At 31.6% G+C, this 23,781-nt stretch overlaps 1 protein-coding gene across 1 annotated transcript; it reads left to right on the forward strand.

Annotated features, from left to right (window-relative positions):
- Positions 1-5,629: 5,629 nt before the first annotated feature.
- LOC134709690 (uncharacterized) lies at positions 5,630-23,373 on the forward strand. Its single transcript, XM_063569839.1, has 8 exons — positions 5,630-6,386; positions 12,079-12,166; positions 12,638-12,795; positions 15,236-15,545; positions 16,170-16,268; positions 21,185-21,285; positions 22,169-22,734; positions 23,058-23,373. The coding sequence occupies exons 1-8, from the start codon at positions 6,257-6,259 to the stop codon at positions 23,136-23,138; spliced, it is 1,533 nt and encodes a 510-aa protein (XP_063425909.1). The 5' UTR covers positions 5,630-6,256; the 3' UTR covers positions 23,139-23,373.
- The last annotated feature ends 408 nt before the right edge of the window (positions 23,374-23,781 follow it).

Genomic DNA, 23,781 nt, shown 5'->3' on the forward strand with positions numbered 1-23,781 from the left:
CTACATATTCACCCGTCTGTTCACATGTTTACCATTCTTTCTACATATTCACCCGTCTGTACACATGTTTACCAGTCTTTCTACATATTCACCCGTCTGTTCACATGTTTACCATTCTTTCTACATATTCACCCGTCTGTTCACATGTTTACCAGTCTTTCTACATATTCACCCGTCTGTTCACATGTTTACCAGTCTGTCTATGTCCACTAGTCCGTCTATATTTTTACTAGTTTTGAAATAGCTTTAAGTAGCTGCGAGTACTTTTATTTCGGTGCTTTGTTTCTATTGTTTTTGTGTCAGTGATTATTGTTCAACGTATCAACATTTTTAGTGAAGCCAATTGCAACTGGAACTTTTTCCTTGCGGTGTGTTGTCCTAGGTTGGGTTCATTGGGGGAGGGTTGAGTTTATGGCCACCACATTGTTTATGTACATTTTGCACCAATGCTCATTCCAAAGCCAGGAACATGTAGTACCGGGTACAGTGGTTGTTGTTGGTTCATGTAGTTTGAGTTTGTTTTTTTGTGTAAATTATTTTGTAATCAATAAGCCTGTTAGTTTTGTTTGTTTTGTTCCCTAATTTTCATGGTCGGAGCATTTTATAGCCGACTATATATGTTGTTTTTTTCATTTTTGGATGCCGTATGGTGGCCTTTTATTACTAACTACCAGGTCCGTGTAGCTGCGGTGGATATTTGTATCATTAGTGCTAGATCATGGTCGACCCTATATAGATCTATACACCTTTAGGGCAGGTGGAATATTCTTGTAGATCTTGTACAGCGAGTCACAATAATGGAAGTAATTCCTGTACTTCCACGTATCCACTGCACGTCTCCCATGCTGGTTGGAGAGGGGGTACATATCTCCCCTAGGTTTGATGAAGTTTCACCCTTATCGAACTTCTTCTCCTGAATGAAAGCTCCAAGGCGATGAGTATTTTTCTCTATCCATGTCAAACTAATCAAAAAAGTTAATATTCTATTTTTAGGATAAAATTTCTAACTGACGTCGCCGACGTTATAAATTTATAAAGGGGGAAAACTAGCTTATCATGCCGCAAAGGGGAAAAATTGGCCTGATCCTCGTTTTCCCCCTATAACGTTGAGGGGAAAAGTTGGACCATGCCAATTTTTCCGGGGGGAAATATTGGATCGATCCAGTTTTTCCCCCAGGAAAAATTGGCATGGGGGAAGAATGACTATAGGACACCGGCTTGCAAAAAAATTATAGCATACATCTAGTAGTGGTTCAGAGACGTGAATCTAATGGTATTGTAGAGAGGATATTTGTAATTCTTTGTATTACATAGACAGACTTATAGACAATTAGACAACTCGCCCCATTGCCAAATCGCCCTACTTTTTCACTAACTCGCCCCATTTTCAAATCGTCCTACTTTTTTACTAACTTGCCCCACGTTCAAAACAATTGGCACACTCTTGTTTACCAACTCGCCTCACTTATGAAATAGGGTAAACTCCCGTTAAATTGTCAAATACCAACTTCTGTAATCACCTTATTAGTTCAAACCTTTTATTCAAACCATTTGAATTTAAAACTTGATGATAGTCATTTTTTTTCATCAGACCTACTCCTTTCACAAATTTGTGTGTTTGAACCCCGGTTACCGCAATTTTTTTTGCATTTTCTTCAGGTTATAGATGCTGATATTTATCTAAAACTTATTTTTTTGTAACGATAAAGGGTGTCAAAAAGACAGCATCTCTAGGCAACACTATGATCTAAATATGAAATGCAAAGTTGAAACGTGTTTTATATACCATAAGTAAAATTGAGAATGGAAATGGGGAATGTGTCAAAGAGACAACAACCCGACCGTAGAAAAAACACAACAGCAGAAGGTCCACAACAGGTCTTTAATGTAGCGAGAAATTCCCGCACCCGGAGGCAACCTTCAGCTGACCCCTAAACAAATATACTAGTTAAGTGATAATGAACGCCATACTAATTTTCAAATTGTACACAAGAAACTATAAAATTGAAATAATACAAGACTAACAAAGGCCAGAGGCTCCTGACTTGGGACAGGCGCAAAAATGCGGCGGGGTTAAACATGTTTGTGAGATCTCAACACCCCCCCCCCCTTAGTACCTCTAGCTAATGTAGAAAAGTAAACGCATAACAATACGTACATTTAAAGTTCAAGAGAAGTCCGAGTCTGATGTCAGAAGATGTAACCAAAGAAAATAAACAAAATGACAATTATACATAAATAACAACAGACTACCAGCAGTTTACTGACATGCCAGCTCCAGACTTCAATTAAACTGACTGAAAGATTATGATTTCGTCATATGAACATCAGGCACAATCCTTCCCGTTAGGGGTTTAGTATCATACCATCATAACATAATGAGAAGAACATAACCCGTGTCATGCCAACAACTGGTTTTTGAATAAATGTGTTTAGTTCCGATGCAAAGACCCTATAAGTGAATCAATATTAACGCCAAAATATGCAATCTTTGATGACCTGACAACAGTATCGTAACTATATCCTTTCTTAATAAGTCTATTCAAAGGTTTTGTTATAAGTGTTTGTATATAAGTATAGTAACAGCTAGAACATATATTATAATAACGAGACAACAACTGAAAACTGAATCCAAAATCTTTCATTTCAACTTCGTGAAAACAAGAATCTGTAACTTTCTATCTGTTTTTAGTGTTTGCACACATATAACCTTAGTAAAATACTAATGGAAGAAAACGAATCTGGATGCAAATATTTAGACTTCGTTACTTCGAAACATATGTTTTCACATATCAAGCCCGGGTTTCGGGTTTACACTTGAGAATGAAAAAAAAATGTGGATTGCATGATCATGCAGCTCCTAGAGTAAGGAAATTGTCTTGGGATACCCACTAGAGTAACGGGACGGTCAAGGGATACCAACTATAGGATAACAGAGCGTCTTTTGCTAAGCCCACATTAACCATTCATGTAACGCGTCTTTTGATTGGCTGACGTTATTTTGTTATGAGCCCATACACATAATTTAGTCATGTGAACGTGCGTCATCAACGTTTTTCAATGGTTTTCTACGGTTTAAAATGGAATTTAGAATTAAATTATAAGAAATGACTAATATTTTTTCTGTCTATTCGAAATAACATAAAAAATTTGGTGCACACTGTTAAATAACCCGCTACGCGCGTTATTCAGTGTGCACCAAATTTTTTATGTTATTTCTTCATAGACAGAAAAAATATTACAGTCATTCCTTAAATAAATATCAAGAATAAAACCTCGAATCACGAAAGGCGATATATAATAGTAATAATTAAATTATTTCAGAATGATATAATGGACATGAGGGATGTATGGTCAAATGTACGTTTTTTTTAATTGATTGTACTTCATTTTGTTTTTCTCAACAAATATGATTATTATCAATTATTAAAAAAATAATAGATTTAATTTTGACAAGGATTTGTATAGTGTCACCATACAAATCCTTGAATTGGACAATAGATCTAATCGTTTACACTATTTCTATAATTTAAAAACATAATGAATCATGCATGGAGTAAATAATTAGTCAAGCTTTTATAAAAAAAGATATGTCAAATTTAATCATTATGTTTAGGCTTATGTTTTTTTTTATTAATATTATGTAAACTGTGATGTATAAATGCAACATTATATAAAAGAAAATAATTTGCATCAATGAAATTGAGAATGGAAATGGGGAATGTATCAAAGAGACAACAACCCGACCAAAGAGTAGATAACACCCGATGGTCATCAATGGGTCTTCAATGCAGCGAGAAAATCCCACAACTGGAGGCGTCCTTCAGCTGGCCCCTAAACAAAAATGTAAACTATAGTTCAGTGATAATGGACGTCGAAAAAAAGTCCGAATTAAAAAGAAAGAAACTATAATTAAATCAAATTATTTACAAAACCTTTATATTTCCTATTGTACATAAATTGGAAATTTTGAAATATATTTTATGGCATCTTCACTCTAATGGTAAAACATTTTCTGCCCTATACTGTCTCTAACGAAATACGATCCAGTAACAAAATTGATAGTACTTATTTTAGAGATTTCAACAGTTAAATTCTGGAATACAAATTGGTCAATAATATACCGACTATACTCGTTATGGCGAAACAACCACAATGCAAATAAAAACTCACTAAGTTATTTTACAGATAAATCGCACATTTCACCTGAATATGGAAAAAAGTAAAGATCAAATATATAAATACATGTAGTGACAACAATAATATCTGAAACAAATCAGTCTTTCCTTTATATATTTTATTGCCAAAACTAGACAAATATTGTCAGCCAAAATAAACAGGCAACGACGGTTGAATCTGTTTGATTGTCCATCGTATTCATACGTTAACTGATATGGTTAAGATTGATGCATTGGTCCTTTTATTCGAGTTTTGTATACTTTTTAGTATCATATTTAACAAAATGCAAGTCTTTATTTTGAGATAGAATTACTGGGGCGAAAGTAGTAGAAGTAGAAACCTTAAACTTAATGACCTCGCGAATTATTGTAAACGATCATCGGATAACTTGAACTATACCATAGTTGATTTAGAACTTTAGAATATTTGATTTTTGTCTTTCTATAGGTTTTTGATTTGACAGCTAAATACACCATGGTTATCTTGCCTCATTAAGAATCATACATGTTTAATACCTGCCAAACACCCTATCTGTAAGTTGAAAGTAATAGTTAATTCCTGACAAATATCCTATCTATACTGGAAGGAATATTAATGTATCATTTGTTGACAAATGGATTATTTTGTGAACAAAATACCTAAATAAATCACATTTTAAAAGAAAAACATATCTAAATTCTAATTGATGACTGATTTTGTAAAGACATATTTTTGAAAGTTTAGAAGATTTAAACCTGTATTGCACGAAATCATTAAGTCACAATGAAAATGCTTTTAAAAAAGTACAATTCATGTGTCTTTACAACTCAACAATATGTAAAACTGAAAGTATTTAAAAGACATTTTCCTCTTAATAACATATTGAAATAAACCACGAGTCAGTATTTCCCGGCTCCTCTCCGTGTTTTTTAGGTAATCATCAGTAATAATTATATGACACAATGTTGTCTTGCATAAAAGAAAATATGACTTAATTCAAGTATGGTCGTCATGCATATAAACAATTTGATTAAAATAAATAATATTCTGTAACGAAGTGACTTTGGTTTCTACAGTATTCACATCATTGGCTTTGATATTGAAACATTATCGTATCAAGCCTCATTGAATATTGTATTCACGCATCTGTTTGGATCGGTGAATGTTTTTAAAGGACCATCAATAAATATAAATAAAGATGAAATTGTATAGGGACAATTTAATCCGGTGATAAAGTCAGTGCGTTTTTATAAACATTTTAAAAGTAAAATCACGTCAAAAAAGGATGATCTTCATAAGCTGGAAAATATATTTCAACTTTTTGTAAATCTTTCACTTCAAATATTAATTTGAAATCAAGTTTGTTAGTATATGTTCTTTTCAATAGATTTGATAACTTTCAACCGAAAATGACATTAAAAATTCAGGTTTTGAATGTCAATAATCATGACTACTTTGTATGTAATATTTGATATGCATTGATAAGACGCATAACACCTTAAAAAATTGTTTACATCAGTTGCAGTATTGCAGTAGTTAAGTGCCCACAACAGTCCCAATTGGTTTGTTACCGAAGGAGTGAAATGATATTAGTGGGAATTTAAGTCGGATTGTAATGATTAAATCAATGTAATAAGCAACAACTCGAGAGCCGTATCATTTACTACCTTTTCTACAAAGGGTTGGAGTTAATGTAGCATTGTTGTCATCTAGGATACAAGTTTCCTTTATGACAAAATTTATGGTCGAGTTTATTATTTTCCATTATATAGAGATGTAAATGTATGGCAGGACAATTAATTCACTTATGTTTGTGTTATCGAGAGGGATCACAATTGTTGATGACCCTTGTTGTTTAATAAGGAAAGAAAAACAGTCACATGGCAACGGGGTCTAATCCGCTTCTATAATTTGGAGCCAGAATCGAGAGGAATTGATTATTTCTTATACTTTATAAGAGCATGAGAAATAGATTTAGATTTTACTTTTGTTATTCGTGGAATGTAACAGGTATTAAATATAAAGCCTTGTGAATAAATGATAGATTTTCTTATTCAAGACTTAAAACTACAAAAGTATAAAACACATAAACAATAGAATGCCATCGTTTTATGAAAAAGTTGTTTCTGTTATCGAGAAACCAGAAAGTTTAAGAACAGACTTTGAGTGCCAAGAACTTATAGCATGGTTTCGGAATAAATCCAGCTTGTTTAAAACTTTAAAATCAGGTAAGAATATGTAACTTTTTGCAGATAAAATGATGATCATTTTAGAATTGTCAGTACATTAGTAATTTCCAAATCCATTTGGGTTTATTCAAGTGATTACATTACTAAATAGTACATTTCACAAATACAAAACTTTTTCAAAAGTTTATCAATTATAAATGAAGTTTACCAGTTGTTGAATTAAAAGCAGATCAATTCAAACTTGAATACATGCAGTGCAGTGCGATTCAATACTGTATACCATCAATATTCAGATGTATTTGATTTCCATTAAGAAGCGAACTTTAAATGCCAGTATGAAATTGCATGGTCAAATCAACATTTAAAAACAAACGTCAATGAGAAGGAAAAGAGTATAAACAATCAACTACCCGCGTCCCCCCGAAAAAAAACTCACACACACACACACCTCCAATAAGGGCGTCAAGACGAACCCTTGTTGACAGAATATGTAGTATTTGAATTTAGTTTTTTAAAAGAATTCCCTATATTTTTAATCATTTTTTGCTCCATCAATGTTATTTGTCCGGAACAATTATTGTCATCCAAAATTTCTGAGCACCACTATTCAAGAAGACCTTATAAAGCAAAAAAAACCCTAAAAACCTTTCTATAGTCATATGGACGAAGTCACAATATTAAGCATCAGTGCGAATAAAAGGAGACGTAGTCTGTTGGTCATTTAGGATCATTTAGACAGCAATCACACGACGCAATTACAAAAAACTGACACACACCTAGATAATAAGTCTGTTGGGTTCATTTATGTATGTTACCACACGAATGAGGCCACTAATGGTAACTAATGTAATTGTTTTAATCTTTCAATATCATCAAACGTGTATATGTGATTACTACTTCAATTTTGTAATACATTATGGCGTAGTGAAATAGTATCAGTAAAAATTAACAAATCTAGTCAATTATTATTTTTTTTAATATATTCAAATTCCAAGAAGATATTCCGTCATTAAAATTGATTTTCGTTCAAAAGTGCTTTTCTAAAAGAACAATAATCAATCACGGAAATAATTTATTTCATTGGGCTTTTAAATTATACGTTGCTTTCCTTTTTATAAATGCACCAAAGTAAGAAAAGTGCTCGCAAAGAGAAAATATGATACATAACGTCGACCTACGCTAGAACTACTCTGACAATTATTGTTGTGGAACGAAATATACTAGGGTGGACTTTATAATATATTATATAGAAAAGTAAAAACACAAGGGCAACATACACTAATTAAGTTGACAAATGACTGAAATATAAAATTAAGGAGCAAATATTCTAAGTTCCGTAAATTGATGATGATGGGAGTTTATAGCGACCTTGACTGTCTTTACAGAACTCACACGGTCGGCTTTGGCTTGCTCCTTTTTGATAAAGGTACAAATATTGCTGATTATCAGTATGGGTTTATGCTCATAATTGTTGAAATCCTAACAATAACCTATTGTGGTTTAATTCCACGTCATTTTGATTCTGGTATATGATAGTCGTCTCATGGACAATCATATCACTTCTTCGTATTGTTATATTCTTGAAATTATGAAGTGTTTGAATACAGGTTTCCCCAATTTGAAACACAATTTTCCAAGCCACCTTCCAGGAAATGACAAGGAAATAAAACTCCCAAAGCGCTTTTCTTGTTAAACCTTTATCGGGAACGCTCAAACAAAAAGAATAAATTTTAAAGCCAAAGAGATTTATAAATTGTATAAACAGAATAAAGTTTCTTCTTCAATACAATACAATACAATATGCTTTATTTCAAAAACACTCAGTCACATTGACATGTGAAACAAGAGGTAAATTAAAAAATACAATCACATAAAATTAAATAAATAAATAAAACAACTTAGGAATGAAATATTTAGAAAATTACCTTACTTTATATTATAATATTTATTATAATATTTTTGTTAACTTTGAAATGAATAAAGACACATTTTTAAGTACGTTAATATAAGTCAATGACAGTAGTCCTTTCATTTTTGCTTCACTTGGATATTTCACATAGTACTCTGGAATATGCTGATTTCTGATATTTTTTACTAATACAGAATTACATTCAAATAAATAATGGTATTCATTGCCAACTGCAGTTAAACACAAATTACATGTCCTCTCTTCTTTTGGAATATTATACCATCTTCCCAGCTCTACTAGAATTTTTACATTGCAGCATCTTAATTTTGAAATATATTTACGTTCAAATGGTGATAATTTTAAAAGATAGTTTTCTAAGCCAAAGATTGTTTTAAAAAGTCCATAAAATTCTCCTCTGGAAGAATTGTCAATTTGACTATGCCATTGTTGAATGAATGCATCCTTTAGTTTTTCTGTCAGTACGATTTTAAGTTGAATTATATCTTATGGTGATTGCTGAGTCCAAATATAGCTTAGGCCGGCGTTGTCTAGGATCGATTTAATATAATCCATCCATTTGAATTTGGATCATCTTTTAAGTTGAACATAATTTGATATAGTATACTGCTAAGTTTATTTTCATTGTTGAGAAGTTTGTTCCAAAAACACACCATTCTACATTTTATTACGGTATATATTGGTGTACGACCAAGTTCTCCATATGTCATAAAATTTGGTGTCGACGATCTAATTTTCAACACATTCCGGCAAAACTGTAGATGGATTTTTTCCAACATGTAATTGTTTCCGAATCCCCATATTTCACATCCATATGTCAGAATTGGAAGTACAAGTGCCTCAAAGAGTTGTAATTGTAAGTCGACAGGTATTGAGAGGTTACGTATCTTTGTATAGAGACTAAAAAGAGCTTTCTGTGCTTGTTCGCTTAGACGTTTCTTCGCTGTTGCAAATGAACCATTGTAATTGAAGGTTACTCCTAGATATGGATAAGAATCCTGAATTTCAATAGACTGGTTAAATATTTGAAACTTTGGTAATGTTCTTGATTTCCGTTTGCAGAACACAACAACCTTTGTCTTCGATAAATTCACGTTTAACTTCCATCGAACACAGTATCTTTCAAAAACATTTAAGGCGTGTTGCATTGATGCGGCCGTTTCAGATATAATTATAGTGTCGTCGGCGTACAAAAGAACGAAAAGTCACTGATGAGTCTTATATAGACGAAACGCGCGTCTGGCGTACTAAATTATAATCCTGGTACCTTTGATAACTATTAATATATATATGCATATGATTTTGGCAAATATTTTTGATAACTTGCAAGTTCTGAACATCATTCTCAGCAAAGAAAGACTCCAGATCGTTTAAATAAACAGCAAATAAAAAGGGGGATAAGTTTTCTCCCTGTCTCACTCCAATGTTACAGTTAAAAACGGATGACACTTCGTTCCCATTCCTTACGCAAGATTTAACATCACTATACATACTATATATAACTTTAAAAATTTTCCCAGAAATATTCGCCTTTTGTAATTTTATCCATAAAGATGAATGAGAGATTGTATCAAAGGCTCTCGAAAAATCAACAAAAGTGCAAAAGAGTTTTTTTCCAAGTGCTTGATAAATTGATATTAATGAATGTAATACAAAAGACTCATCCGTGACGCTGGACTGATAAAAAAAAGTTAAAAGTAGTCAAGTTAAGCCGTCATTTTTTTCTGAGGGAGACGAAATCTTTAAATATCTGAATAATTTCTAAATTTGAAAATTCAAGACCGGTTAATTTAAAAGATCTGATATTAACGTTTACGTTCAGAAATTTAACCTTTCTTGAAACCATCGGTAGGTCCCCGAGAGAGTTTTTGAAAGCCTTGTCTAGTTCAATACCGAAAAAGTTTTCAAAACACACGCTCTGAATGTTATGAAGTTATTTTGAGATTCATGAATAGAAAAATAGATCTCATTGGCAATCATACCACATCTTAATATTATGTTTACATAAATAGTTGGAAAAGAACGAATTAGATAGACGGATATTTTAGAATTAGACAGTTTCTGATAGACAAGAAAGATAAATATTATCAATCCAAAACTGTATGAATTATATAAACATGAGATAAAAGATAAAATATTAAATAGAGACATGATTTCTCCTTTTCGATGTATTGTTAAATACTTGTCTGTCATGTCGAGTAATGCGAATTAATTGCACCACGGAAACACCATGAATAAACTTATGAATTACCATTTTTGTCCGGATAATTCAAACAAAAAACAATTCACAAAGATATATTATGTTCTGTTTCCCAAACAAGCTGCATTCTGCGGTAAGGTAAATTCGACTCAATGTAGACTGTGTATAAACGGTGTCTTTTAGTGTTTTGTTTTGTCTCACAGTCATTTACCTTACAATGTCCTTTTTCACACAAAGACAATTGTTAATAAACCAGAGAAAAAGTGATTTTATAATTGTTTTTCATCTTTATACTTTCTTCTGACCTTCCATCTTTAAAGTTTCTATTTGACTTTCCATAGCCATTAGAGCAAGAAAAAAAACATCGTTTCAGTAGTCATCTGGTTATAGTAAGTGAATTATTTTTCATCTTATTGTCATAATAATCTACCCCCACATCCTTTCATAAACTTAAAACGATATAAAATCATATTTAACATGTCGATAAACATGTCTAGAATATTTTCATTGAAGATTATTAATAGAATATTTGGTAACGAGTTTTTAATGTGTTTTGGATTGATACAGTCAACCGTCATAATGGGACATTATGAACTTATTCACCTTTATTGGTGTTTGACAAAATGCCTTTTAGTGTTAAATAATTTATTGGTATGCAGTTTTTTTGTTGCTTTTGATTTATTTCTTCGTGTCAAAATAAGGATTTCTTTTTATCTTTTGACAAGTTAAAACTACGGTTTGAAGAATTGCATCTTTGCTACGTAAATCACTGAAAAATGTCATTACCCATAGGATTTTGAAAAGCAAATTAATGAAAAATCTAAAATATTGCAGACACATATGTGCTATAAGAAGGAAATAACGTTAGTGGTCTATGCACATATCAATATGCTGTTGTCTGTTTGTTTCTGACATATGAGCGTGAGTGACTTTTTATGTCCCTCTGGTATCTTTCGCAAATCTTTTACAAAATTCAATTGGTAAAATGTTCCTTCTTCCCTTAGAAAGAATGAATGTAACATCAACATTAGTTAGACCAATCGGTACCAATAGAGAAATATATCTCAAATAACAATTATAAAAAATTTGTACAGATTATAAAAAATTTGTTCAGGGTTGTCGCACAAGTTCTAAGTTTTTTGACAAATACCTTATTGCACCAGCTAGGGGATAAAAGTTTATCTTCTAAAATATATCAATTAAATGTATTGAATTCAAACTTATAAACTTCTACCTAACATTTGTGCTATTCTCTTTGTCCTCAAACTAGAAATGAAGAAACCTGCGGTGTTTAGAAAGACATCACCGGCACCAAAATCAAGAATTTGTCATTGTCTCTAAAAGAGGGACGAAAGATACCAAAGGGACAGTCAAACTCATAAATATATAATGACCTATAGTTTCTAAAGCCTGAATTAAAACATCGGTAATCGAAAGACCACTTTGATTTCCCAATCCCACTGTTTGCCATTTTATTGTTAAAACTCTGTGATATACATGTATATAAAAAAAGTTTTTTCCATGATATTAATCTATCAGAAAAGTAATGATTTATATTTCATATTTTTCAGTTCAAACCTGTAAAAAAATATTTTTATTTTTAGATATCGTGAAGGATGTAATTCGTCACTGTATCTTTATGCGAACAAATGAGGACAATGTTATCATCAGACAGGGTGACAGTGGTGACAGGTGAGTTATTGTTTGCTTCCTTGGTATTTTATGAAATGATGTTATAGTGACAAATGTTTACACCAATTATAATTTGGATGCTGTACTCTGCTCCGAAGAATGCAGTACCACAAAATATATCTTTTTACAGTCTAGTTAAGCAGGTCATTGTTTTTTTACTTTCATGATTTGAAATTCGATGCAGATAAAAGTCAATGGACTCATAGAAGCGCTACGGGTGATCAGATATAAGAAAAAAATAAAAAGTAATCACTTATTTTTAAATGTCGTACTTTAGAAGAAATCACAGCTTTCTTCTATTTAAAGTTCAAATGACAGGATATAACCAACAAAAATAACTTACAAATGTATAAGATCGATATGTTTTTCAGGCTATATGTTATTTTAAGAGGCATAACGTTCTCTTATTTAAAGTTCAAATAACAGGATATAACCAACAAAAATTACTTACAATATCTATATGTTTTTCAGGCTTTATGTTATTTTAAAAGGCAGGGTTTCAATCTACGTTGTTCAAGACAAAGAAAATGATCAGGAAATACGTCAGCATGTGGAAAAAGTTCTCGCAAAAGCGAAACTTGATAAGCTACTTGATAGAACACAACTTGGACAACATGTATGGACCTCAAGTTAGTTTTAATGAAACATTAATGTGACATGCAAATGCCAGTCCTGTTTCTACCAAAATTATTTACAATTAACTGTTTCCATTTCCATAGATTGAACGTGTTGAGTTTGGGTCGTTATAATGTAATGGTAGAAGGTTTTTATTTCAATAACAAGTGTTTACATATATGGATATAATTGAACAAATCATAATTACAGTACTTGGATCTGTCTGAACTAACTTACAACATGTAAAACGTATTTCAATATTTTCTCCCTAGTGAGGAAATGTCCGGGTGCTTCTGGTCTTTTTTTAGCGGAAAGACTCAAGTAGTGTTTCGATGTTCAAAACTCGTAAATCCATGTGGCATTAAAAAAAACCACAGTACCAACACTAAACCATAAAGCTTAAAGCAGTTATTAATTTTCCTTAAAACAATCAACAATTAAAAAGTTGTATAATTTCATTAGAATCATAAATAAAAACAAAATTGATTCTCTCTGAAAAATGTAAGCCTTCAAACCATTCTTTTCTTCTATCAGAAGTCTTTTATTTGCTGCTAACTCATAACTTGTACACATATTATATGCCTTATAATATATTATGTATGTCTGTATGTTTCTATATACCATCGTAAGGTTTTCTCAGAATACATATGCATATATAGGAATATTTACCAACCAAGATATAAATGAAACAGATGGAATGACATGAGCACAGGCAGTCGTCTCAGAAAAAAATCGTATATTATACCTTTATATGGGCGTTTTTCAATAAAAAAAACGTATTTTCTTGTCCCAGCCACTTTAAAAAAAATGTGTTTGATCTTTGAGATTAATTTTTTGTGCAGTCAGTACATTGAATTAGATTTAACATTTTTAAGCAAAGAAACAGTTTATTTTTAGAGGGATTGATAAGATATTGACTCCTGAATGGTCCAAAACAACCAAAATGGCATGTCCCTAGACCGCATGTTCAACATTCATACTCTAAAATATCGTATAAAAATGAAGACATAAATGTTTTTTTTTACTTTACATAAGTTCTTTAAGAAATCAAAAGTATGTTCAGAGCCAAGATATATTAATAAACAGCTTTTAATATAGGTTTTTTTAATTTCAGAAGGTGTGTCCCTAACAAAATGTCCACTACGAAACGAAGTCATTAAAATTTGCTAATAAACAGTTTTATAAAATCAATGTAATTTTTGATGTAAACATTAGGGTCTTACAAAAGAAGTCATGCTTTTATAACGGCAATTAAATGTTGGTAAGAAAAATTGAGCACATCAAATGGACCAGAGTGATACCGTATTTTTGATTATGTCCACTACGAAACGGGTCAAATCTCCTTCAGTATCTGGTTTTAAAATTATGAAAAAAATATCAGTGTACAGCTTGATAAATGCTTTGATGAATACAATCAGTCATGTTACTATTGCAATATAGGGATTGTGGGGAAAAAATAAAATATGCGAATACGTCCCTTACGAAACGGTCCCCTACGAAACAAGTATGGGCGAAAAACGTTTCGTAGTGGACACTACCACTACCATGCATTTCTTTTTAAATCTTTTTTCAATTATATTCGTGCAAAACAAATATCAAGGGTTAGTTTCATGTAATTTTTATTATGGTTTTATAAACCTATAATAGGGTTGATGTCAACTACGAAACTTTTTGTCCACTACGAAACGGTTTTGTCCACTACGAAACGCATCAAAATGTCCACTACGTAACATGAGTTGAACCTTCAGGTGTGAAGTACTGTCTAATCTTTATCGATAAAAATGGTTTTCCAATTCAGAAAAAAATGATATTTGTCTAGTATTTAAAGTAAACAAACTAGAATGTCAATCGGAAACATTTAAAATTGCAAAAAGTGTGTGTGTTTAGAAGAAGTTTCGTAGGGGACAAAAGTCCCCTACGAAACAGTACACAAATTATGCAAATAATATAATTTTAAAGAATATTTAAGATTGCACTTTTTGTTTACAAGCAGGTCTATTATAGAGGTATTCAAAATAACTCTTGAAATTAAATTTTAGACAAGTTGATTTTCCATTTTTTTTTAGGTCTGAAAAGTACGCTTTTATTGAAAAACGCCCATATAACACGGGTTTTTTCTGAGACGAGTGCCTGTGGGCATGAGTAACGAATGAAGCAAGAATTGGTGCATCCATCGGGTTATCGTCTTCTGCTCTGCCGGGCTTAGTCAAGACTGTCATAAATATATACTTGCTTCTTGGATAGTTTTTTTGGAAAAAATAAACAGGATGGTTAGCTTTGGGCAGCTTTTCAAAATATGCGCCTGGCACCAATAGTTAATTAAGGCCACCTTTTAGAACAGTAGATATTTTTATTTCAAAGCTTAAGTTAAAACGATATCTTCTTATAATTCACAATCTTCATTTACAAATGTAAAGATATTTTATTGTAAATGTCCGTCTCGATAACTTGTAGATGAGGGTCAGGCATTTGGAGAAGTTGCTCTGATTAAGGAGGATTGTGTGAGAACTGCCAGTGTGGTGACAGATGAAGACACAGATTTAATGGTGGTCGACAGGGCATTGTATAATAGATCTGTGAGGGATGTCCTTGAGAGGGAATTCCATGAAAAGACAGAATTTGTAGAGAATAATCCCCTATTTAAACAATGGCTGCCAAAAATGAAGAAATCAATGACAATAGCTTTACAAAAGGAAACAATGCATTATGGAAGTCCTGTTGTACGACAGGGTCAGCCAGTCGAGAACATATTTTTTATGCTCAGGTTTGATTTGATTAATAATTTAACAAATGAAGTAAAATTATTTTGATTAGTTGAATGTGTTTGTGCAAAAAAAGAATATTTTTGATATAGGCATGATTTTCTGTTGATAAATAAGATACCACAGCACCCTGACTTTTAGATATTTTTACTTGGGTGTCCCTGATAAAATTAAAGCCAGAAAAGGGCATCAGATGCACGTAATTAAGAAAATGTTATTTTCATTGATGATCTTATTTAAAATCTTATAAAACTGATCAATTTTTTTTTTTTTTTGGGGGGGGGCATTTGGTGTACAGGAACTGCTACTCGAAAAAGATTCAAACTGAAAAGGCACAGACATTTTGTTGACTACAAGCTTTTTTGTGGGCTATTAAAAGTGTCCTTCAATGTGCTTAGAACGTGACAATTCCCTACATGAGGTAGCGCTTAACAACCATATTCCAACAGGACGTGGCTGCATACATCCCACACAACAAGCGAACGTCCATGTAATTGTTGCAATCAGAAGAGATACTTGAACCCCGAGGTTTACTCCGTCCGGATGGGGATGATGGTGACGATATAGTCTAAAATATTGTATAACAGATATATATAGCAGAATTCTAGCTTTATATTTATTTTTAGAGGCGAAGCAGAGGTGATAGCAGATCAAGCTTCACATAAGACACAATATCCTGAAATCTGGGGAGAACTTCAACGAATATTACCAGATCTTCTTCCAAAGTAAGAATATGGAAATTAGTTTTGAGAAGTTTGATATCTTTGTGTATGCAATTCATGATTCGAAACGTAACAAAAAGAACATATTATATTTGTTTAAAAACAACTACTTGTCATTGCTGCACATAGTCTAGTCTGACTTTGATTAGACCAAGTGTGGGGGATATGGTTTTATTGCAACTTCCTTTGATGTTCCTACTGATGCATATGTTATCCGAAAAAGGGATTCAATCTAGAAAGATATTATTAAGACCTCATGTGATTTGAATATCTATTGGGATTCAAACACATTTTCGAAAATATATTCTGAAAAAATCAGCACAAATTCCTTAATACAAATATCCTAATATTAATTTGCAACATATTGATGTTGAACATCATTTTTACATCATTTTTCAAAACTACAAACTTTTGTAAATTTTTACATCGAAAGACAATTTTATTCCAAATGAATTAATTTCTATTTTAAAGGTGTTTTATAGTTGAGCATTTCGATTAGTTCTGGATTTTGTGAAGAATTTCTTTAAATGTTTTGTAAAAATACTACACTGATAATTTGGACATACGTATTGTTTTATGAAATAAGTTATAAAAGTTTCTAAGTAAAGAATATAGTTGTTAACTTCTACGTCATTTTTGTCATAAATTGATGTTTGTCTCATTGGTAATCTCACACTACACCACTTGGTTTATATAATACTGTGCATTTGAAATTTGAATGACATTTTAAAATGATGATTACTAGTTTCAGAGTTATAATCCAAATCTTCTTTTATTCATGTACACTTTAGTTCATAGCTTTTATATGCACATTTAGTTGTTTTTCAATCGGAATGTTAAAACTCCAATGGGAAATTTATAATCATGCATGGCATAGAAAGAGCAGATGGAATGTTTGAGGGGTAACGGACTTTTAATAATTTTGTAATGTTTATTGTCCGGCTCTTCCCCTAATGAAACTAAAGAGTTCCATTTGAACTTTGACATAATTATGTTTATACAAATTGGTACTATATTCATTTTCCAAGCTTCCATAGGAGTCGGGGTTGGTCCATGGAAGTTATAAAAAACTGAATCAGTGTCCAACCCAACGACGTTATGGCTCAAGTCAAATAGGATTGTTCGTTATATATTTTTTAGAACGTTGTTAATACATCATACACGATGTATGTTTATGACATTTCTCAACACTTTTAATAATTTAGATAGGATCTATAAAATGATAAAAACGAGTGTTTTTTGTATCAAAACAGGATATAAAATTAGAATAATTATAATAATTGTTATTACATCAAAGTATCTGATTTTTTAGAGTGATTTTTAAATATATATATTAAATAATTTTACTCAAAGTAATTAAAAACTATTTTTATGCACTTTTCTCCATTCATCTGTTCATGAAATGTAGTCCAAAGGTAAATAATAATAAAAGAGAGAAAAAAACACATTTTTTAATAAAAGTATAAAAGGGTTATTTTCAAAAAGTATTTTGCTTCAATAAAATTCAGAGTATCACAGATTCATGTATTTACTTACCTACAACATCGTTTGGTATTTCTGAATATTTCTTTTTTAATTGTTAAAGTATTAAACTAAAGAAGAAATGTTTAAATATGATGTAAGAAAGTGGAAAACAACAATCTCATCGAAGTAAAAACACGCGAATTCTCATTTCCTCTCCTTGATGTAATTTGTTAGATTCGTTAACATTGACAGTTGCGTTTAAATTAATACCATTAACTTTAAGTTTGTTATTGTCAACAATCAGGAAAATTTTCACATTATCTGATTTTTTACTTTAGTAGTCGACTAAAAGAGCTGTTTTCCTGAAATCAACAAAGCTTGATACAGAAATAGCTCGGATACAGCTTGATTATATAATTGTTTCTTTGATGCAACATTCGAAATGCCAAAGTGTTAAGTGGGAACACTTATCTTGTTTTCAAGCAGTTGAATTTGAATTTGATCTGCAATTTGGTAATTTAGATAACTAGCTACAACATGCTATATACAATGTATTGTATCGATGACTTTCAATACTACTCTCAGGTTTATTTAACATCGTTAGTAATTCTATCATATCTAAAACCAACTGTTTTGCTGTCACCGAATGTATACATGTTTTTGAAAATGACTTGCATATTATCTTTTACATACATGAAGGTACTTGCACTTTTTAAAGAAAACTGCTATTCATTCAAAACGATTCCTTTTATTAAGTGTTAAATAAACTTTACAAAAAATAAAATGATGATAATAACTTTCAATAAAAATAATTAACCATGCACAAATGGGTAGCATGATTAATTCTAGCAGCATCACACCGAGAACATTAAAAACAATTGCAACTAATCCTAAATAACATCTCTTTGTTTGAACGGAATGTAATTGCTTCAACGTCCCGTGGGAGTGATGGGTCACGTTACATAGGGTGGGCATGAATATCGTCAAAACTATTTCGGTCCTTAAAAACATACTAGTCTTTCCAGTGTCACTCCAAGTTTTCTGACCTTTATCTCACTTATCAGGGCCAATTATTTGTTACACAGTTTTATTTGTTTTCTTCTTAAATATATGAATCAGAATGTTTTTGTAAACGTTGAATTCATAGGTAAATAGTTTTAACCATATAAATAATAGATTGTTAACGTTCCTTAAATAAAAGAAGTCTCTCCGAACACATCATTTATTTAATGCGCAAACTAATGCCCGTTGTGCTTATTTATATGCAGTCTTGCATGCATGCATGTTTAGCACAGGTAAACAATAAGGGGAATACAAAAAATATACGCCAACTTAGTTGTATTTTTTAATATCCGTTACATAAACTTGTTTTGTAAAACTGTATACAGTAGCAACTTCCCAGGGCAGATATGACCATAGAGGGGTTTATCCCCTCTGTTAAGGTTGCATTTCTGTAAATATTGACAATGCAATTTCCCATAGGAACTCCTTTTACGGCTAAAACTGTACCACTTTTACTATGAAGTTGTGAAAAAAAATCTTATCCTAGAATTGAAAGTTCATATGCACCACAAATTTTTTCAAAGGAAAAAATATTGGGCTGTACGGCATATTTTCAACGTTTATATTCCCTGAACTTCTCAGAGTTTAAAATAACACTAATTTTCTTAACTACCCCTACCTCGAGTGAAAGGTTACCACAGATTTCAATGTAAACAATATGCACATATAAATTTACTGGTAACATTACCAAGTGATGTCTCTATGAGATGGAACACAGAGAGCATAACTGGGAACCAGTATGTAAACAGAATTAATTTTCTATGAATATTCAAGATCTCCCTAAAAGAGGCGAGTTTTAAGAAACACCTGTATTTACAAAGTGCAACATTAACACTGTTTTAGTTGTATCCAATGAAATGTTTTATATTTTGTCATTCCAATAGTTTGATCTCGAGCAAACCTTATAAAGATCATAAAAATTAAAATAACAAAACTACCGAACTCGGAGGAATATTCCAAACTCTCAAACACATCAAACGAATGGATAACAACTGTCATATTCCTGTCTTAATTGGTACAACCATTTTCTAATGTCGAAAATTGTGAATTAAATTTAATTTTTACAGCTTGCCAAACCTCTCATTGGTATGACAGTCGCAAAAAAAAAACAGCATTATATTGAACACATGTGTCACAGTAAACAAAACAAATAGACATAATAGGTAAAAATGATAAAAATATGGGTATTTTCATGAGGGAGTTTTAAGAAACACGTGCTATGCGCCAATGCGCAGATTATTGAAATAGTGTTCCTGTTTTAGCAGGATGGTTGAAGGAAAGGTTTAACAGGTTGCAAAATTCAACTCGAGTGAAGTGAAGTCGTTGCAATTCTATTTTGACTCTGAACAACTGCAATTTCTACTTACTTAAAACAAGTTATTCAAAATTCATAGTCGTAAATAAACTCATCATAGATACTATAGGATTCAAATTTCAAATTTACGCCAGACACGCGTTTCGTCTACAAAAGGCTCATCAGTGACGATCGAATCCAAAATGTTGAAAAGGTCAAATAAAGTATGAAGTTAAAGAGCATTGAGGTCCTAACATTTTTAAAAGTTTTGCGTTTGAATTTATAACACACCAATTGTAAAAACATTAAACAAAAATTGCTAATTTTGCTGAAATATTACTCAAACACAGATCCGAAAATATGGGACAAAATTTATTCCTTGTTCGATTTCATTTATTTTATATGTAGTATTTTATGAGTCTGATACCTTTGATAACTATTTTCACCACTGGATCGATGCCACTCTTGGTGAACGTTTCCTCCCCGAGGGTTTCTACAGCCCAGTAGTCACCACTTCGGTGTTGACATGAATATCAATTATATGGTAATTTTTGTAAATTTCCTGTTTACAAAAGTATGAATTTTTAGAAATATCCGTACTTGGCATAACTTCTAGGAATTTGGGTCCTTAATGCTTTACAACTTTGTACTTTTTTGTCTTCATGACAAATTTGATCTAGGCGTCACTGGTGAGTCTTGTGTAGACGAAACGCCCATCTGGCGTATTTAATTATAAGTCTGGTACCTTTGATAACTATTTATATGTTACTATACTGACAGAGTTTCTGGGTTTATCAAGATACTATTAAATTGAAACTACAAGGATTCACGTTCAATTCACCAAAAAGTACCCCCAGCTATATACACGAATAGGTTTAGCGTTACAATAGATAACTGTAACTGTGTTCTTATGTGCAATTCATCATGTAATCATGAAAATATATTACCAACATTGATCATGAGTTATCGATATTTGTTTATCCTTGGGTTGTATGATACCATAATATTATATTGATATTCTATGTAGAAAAAATGTTCCTTTGTTAGGATTGTTTATTATAATTACTGTATTAGTAATTCTTTCCTTATCTTATTTTAGAGATAATGGTATTAACTACACACCTTACGAAACCCTACAAAGACGACGCACATCTCATCGGCCTTATCAGATGTGTCTTCTAGGAGCAAATGAAGTGGTCGGTAAGTGTGATTGGAAGTCTGTTCGTGCAGTACTTTTAATACAAATATAAGAAATTCCTTTGTTTATTTTTATATTTAGAAATAATGTGTTAAGACTAATAGAGACTGGTGATGCTATAACGTATAGCAGTAATGATGGGTCAAATCATGATATTACTCCGTACTACTGTGACTTGACTGTTAGTGTTGCTCTTCATCTATTGCAACTTATTTGAAATTCTGACCAAATTGCAATTTGTTTTATAAAACAAAACTGTTCAACTGGTCAGAAATTTAATAAATAAGCAAACTCCATTTTTTTAAATGTATTCTTTAAATTGCTGTTCAACTTTATAAGGTATTTGTATATATTTTCTGAAAAAAAAGAACCTTTTCAAAAGATAATCCTTCTTGGTATAAATTGTTGCTGAAAGGTCCACTTTCTATGCATGTTTCTTGAAAAATATTTCAATTTAGCAGAAACTGTTAGGTGAAAAAATTGACGTTGAAACACATTTAGTTCATTCTAGCCTCTAAATATTAGGTAATATTATGATGCATTTTTCTGTCAGTTACCATACATCAATGAAAAAGTGAAAATTGGTTGAAATTATGCTTACAATTCTTCCAATCTTCGCACAAGTATACGTGTGATTCTGGTATCATATTATTTTAAAAAAAAATATTTTATAAAATCAATTGCAATCTCAGAAAATCCTTACCTGATCATGGGGAAAACCTTACTCTGAGTAAAATAAAACAGTTTTTGAAAAGAGTTTTGTAACAGTTCTTGACTTTCTAAGAATGTCGGTCTTTAACTAAAGTAATTGAATATTTGTTTGTATTGTTGCCCAAAAAGGATAGAAAATCTATAAAAATTATGCATATTATTTTCACTTAACAGGTGCTGTTGAAGTTATTGTTGGACTCAAGACTCACTTAGAAACAACAACTGTTACAAGGGAATCTGATGTATTGGTACTGAGCACCAACAATTATAACAGACTCTTCAACCGGAAATCGTCTGCTAAATCAGTTGACATGCTGAAGGAAATGCTTTGTCAGAGATACTTTATGTATATACATCGTTCAAACCTGTCTGTGATAGACGCTACTTTCCTGAAATATTTAACAATAAAGATGTTGGACACTGAATCTATAAAATTGCTGAAGACTCGACATAATAGAAAGAACGAATTTACGGAACATGATTTTTACGAAGCTTACAGAATTTTCAAAAAAATGGAAAAAGAAAATGACAGCATTATCAGTTTAATGAAAATACTTGATATTAATTTTCTTTTCTTTGATACGACATTGCCCGAATTGGAGACAAGTAAAAAAGTGCTGACTGATTTAGAATACAGAATGACACAATGGAGAGAAAGGAGTAAAGGAGAGGAAAGACCGGGCACTTCAACTTCTAAACATATCATAAACGGAAAACAAAGAAGAAAATCATGTTCTGATGTAAGAATTATGTTATAGTTTATTTTGTATTTACCATTTTTACCTATAAAGTTCACATTATTTATTCTATGTTCTTGTGACAAGCAAATGAGATTTAAAAATAAAAAAGAGTTTCCACCGTTATAGACTCAGACAAAGACCGCTTGAATTTTATCTATTCTGTCATCGTTATTTTTCTGTCGGTTTTAAACTTGTAAAGAGTTGTTAATCAAACTACATCGATTTAAACTTGTGTTTTCAGTTGATAAAAAATGTTTTCGGGTTCTATGTCATTTCAATAAAGAATGTTCCAAATTACACACTTTCTTGTTTGTTATATTTAGGTTTCACACAGAAAAAGAGGCACTTCTTCTGCAAGCAGTAAAAAATCAGGGACCTCAAGACACAAAACGACACATTCATGAGAAGAGAGGAAAACTCTGATGCTGTCGGATATTATTTCCATGTAAATGCAAATGAATTGTTTCGTGTACCTGTATTGTGTTCTTTTTGATTGCCCGAAAAAAATGTAACTGCTATTACAAAGTACAATTGTTGTCATTGTTACACCAAAAGGTAGATGCCGGTAGCTGGCAGTGACGGTGCCATATATTTATTAATTTATATTGCCGAAATAAAGATTAAATGCTGACTATTGTTAACACATTGTTGTAGCCAGTAGTGAAATAAAGTCTTTCTAAATACATGATTAAATCTTGTATTGTATAATAATAAAAAGGCAGAAATACATTGTGGGAGGTTGTACAGTGACTTGTAATTTTTGAGTCACATCATTGTTTTTTTTAAATGATTTAAATTCTGAAATAAGTTGAACAAGTAAAACCAAAAATAATACTGAACTCACAAGGAAAATTCAAAACGGAAAGTCCGGCCGGCCCTTATCAAATAGTAAAATCGAAAAAAAAAAATCGAACGAATGGAAAACAACTGTTATATTATTGACTTGGTACAGACATTTTCTTATGTAGAAAATGGTGGATTGAGCCAAGTGTTAAAGTGCTAAACCTCTCACTTACATGACAGTCGCATCAAATTCCATCAAATTGT

This window comes from Mytilus trossulus, chromosome 3 (assembly GCF_036588685.1).
Source record: "Mytilus trossulus isolate FHL-02 chromosome 3, PNRI_Mtr1.1.1.hap1, whole genome shotgun sequence".
In the NCBI taxonomy this organism is placed as follows: domain Eukaryota; kingdom Metazoa; phylum Mollusca; class Bivalvia; order Mytilida; family Mytilidae; genus Mytilus; species Mytilus trossulus.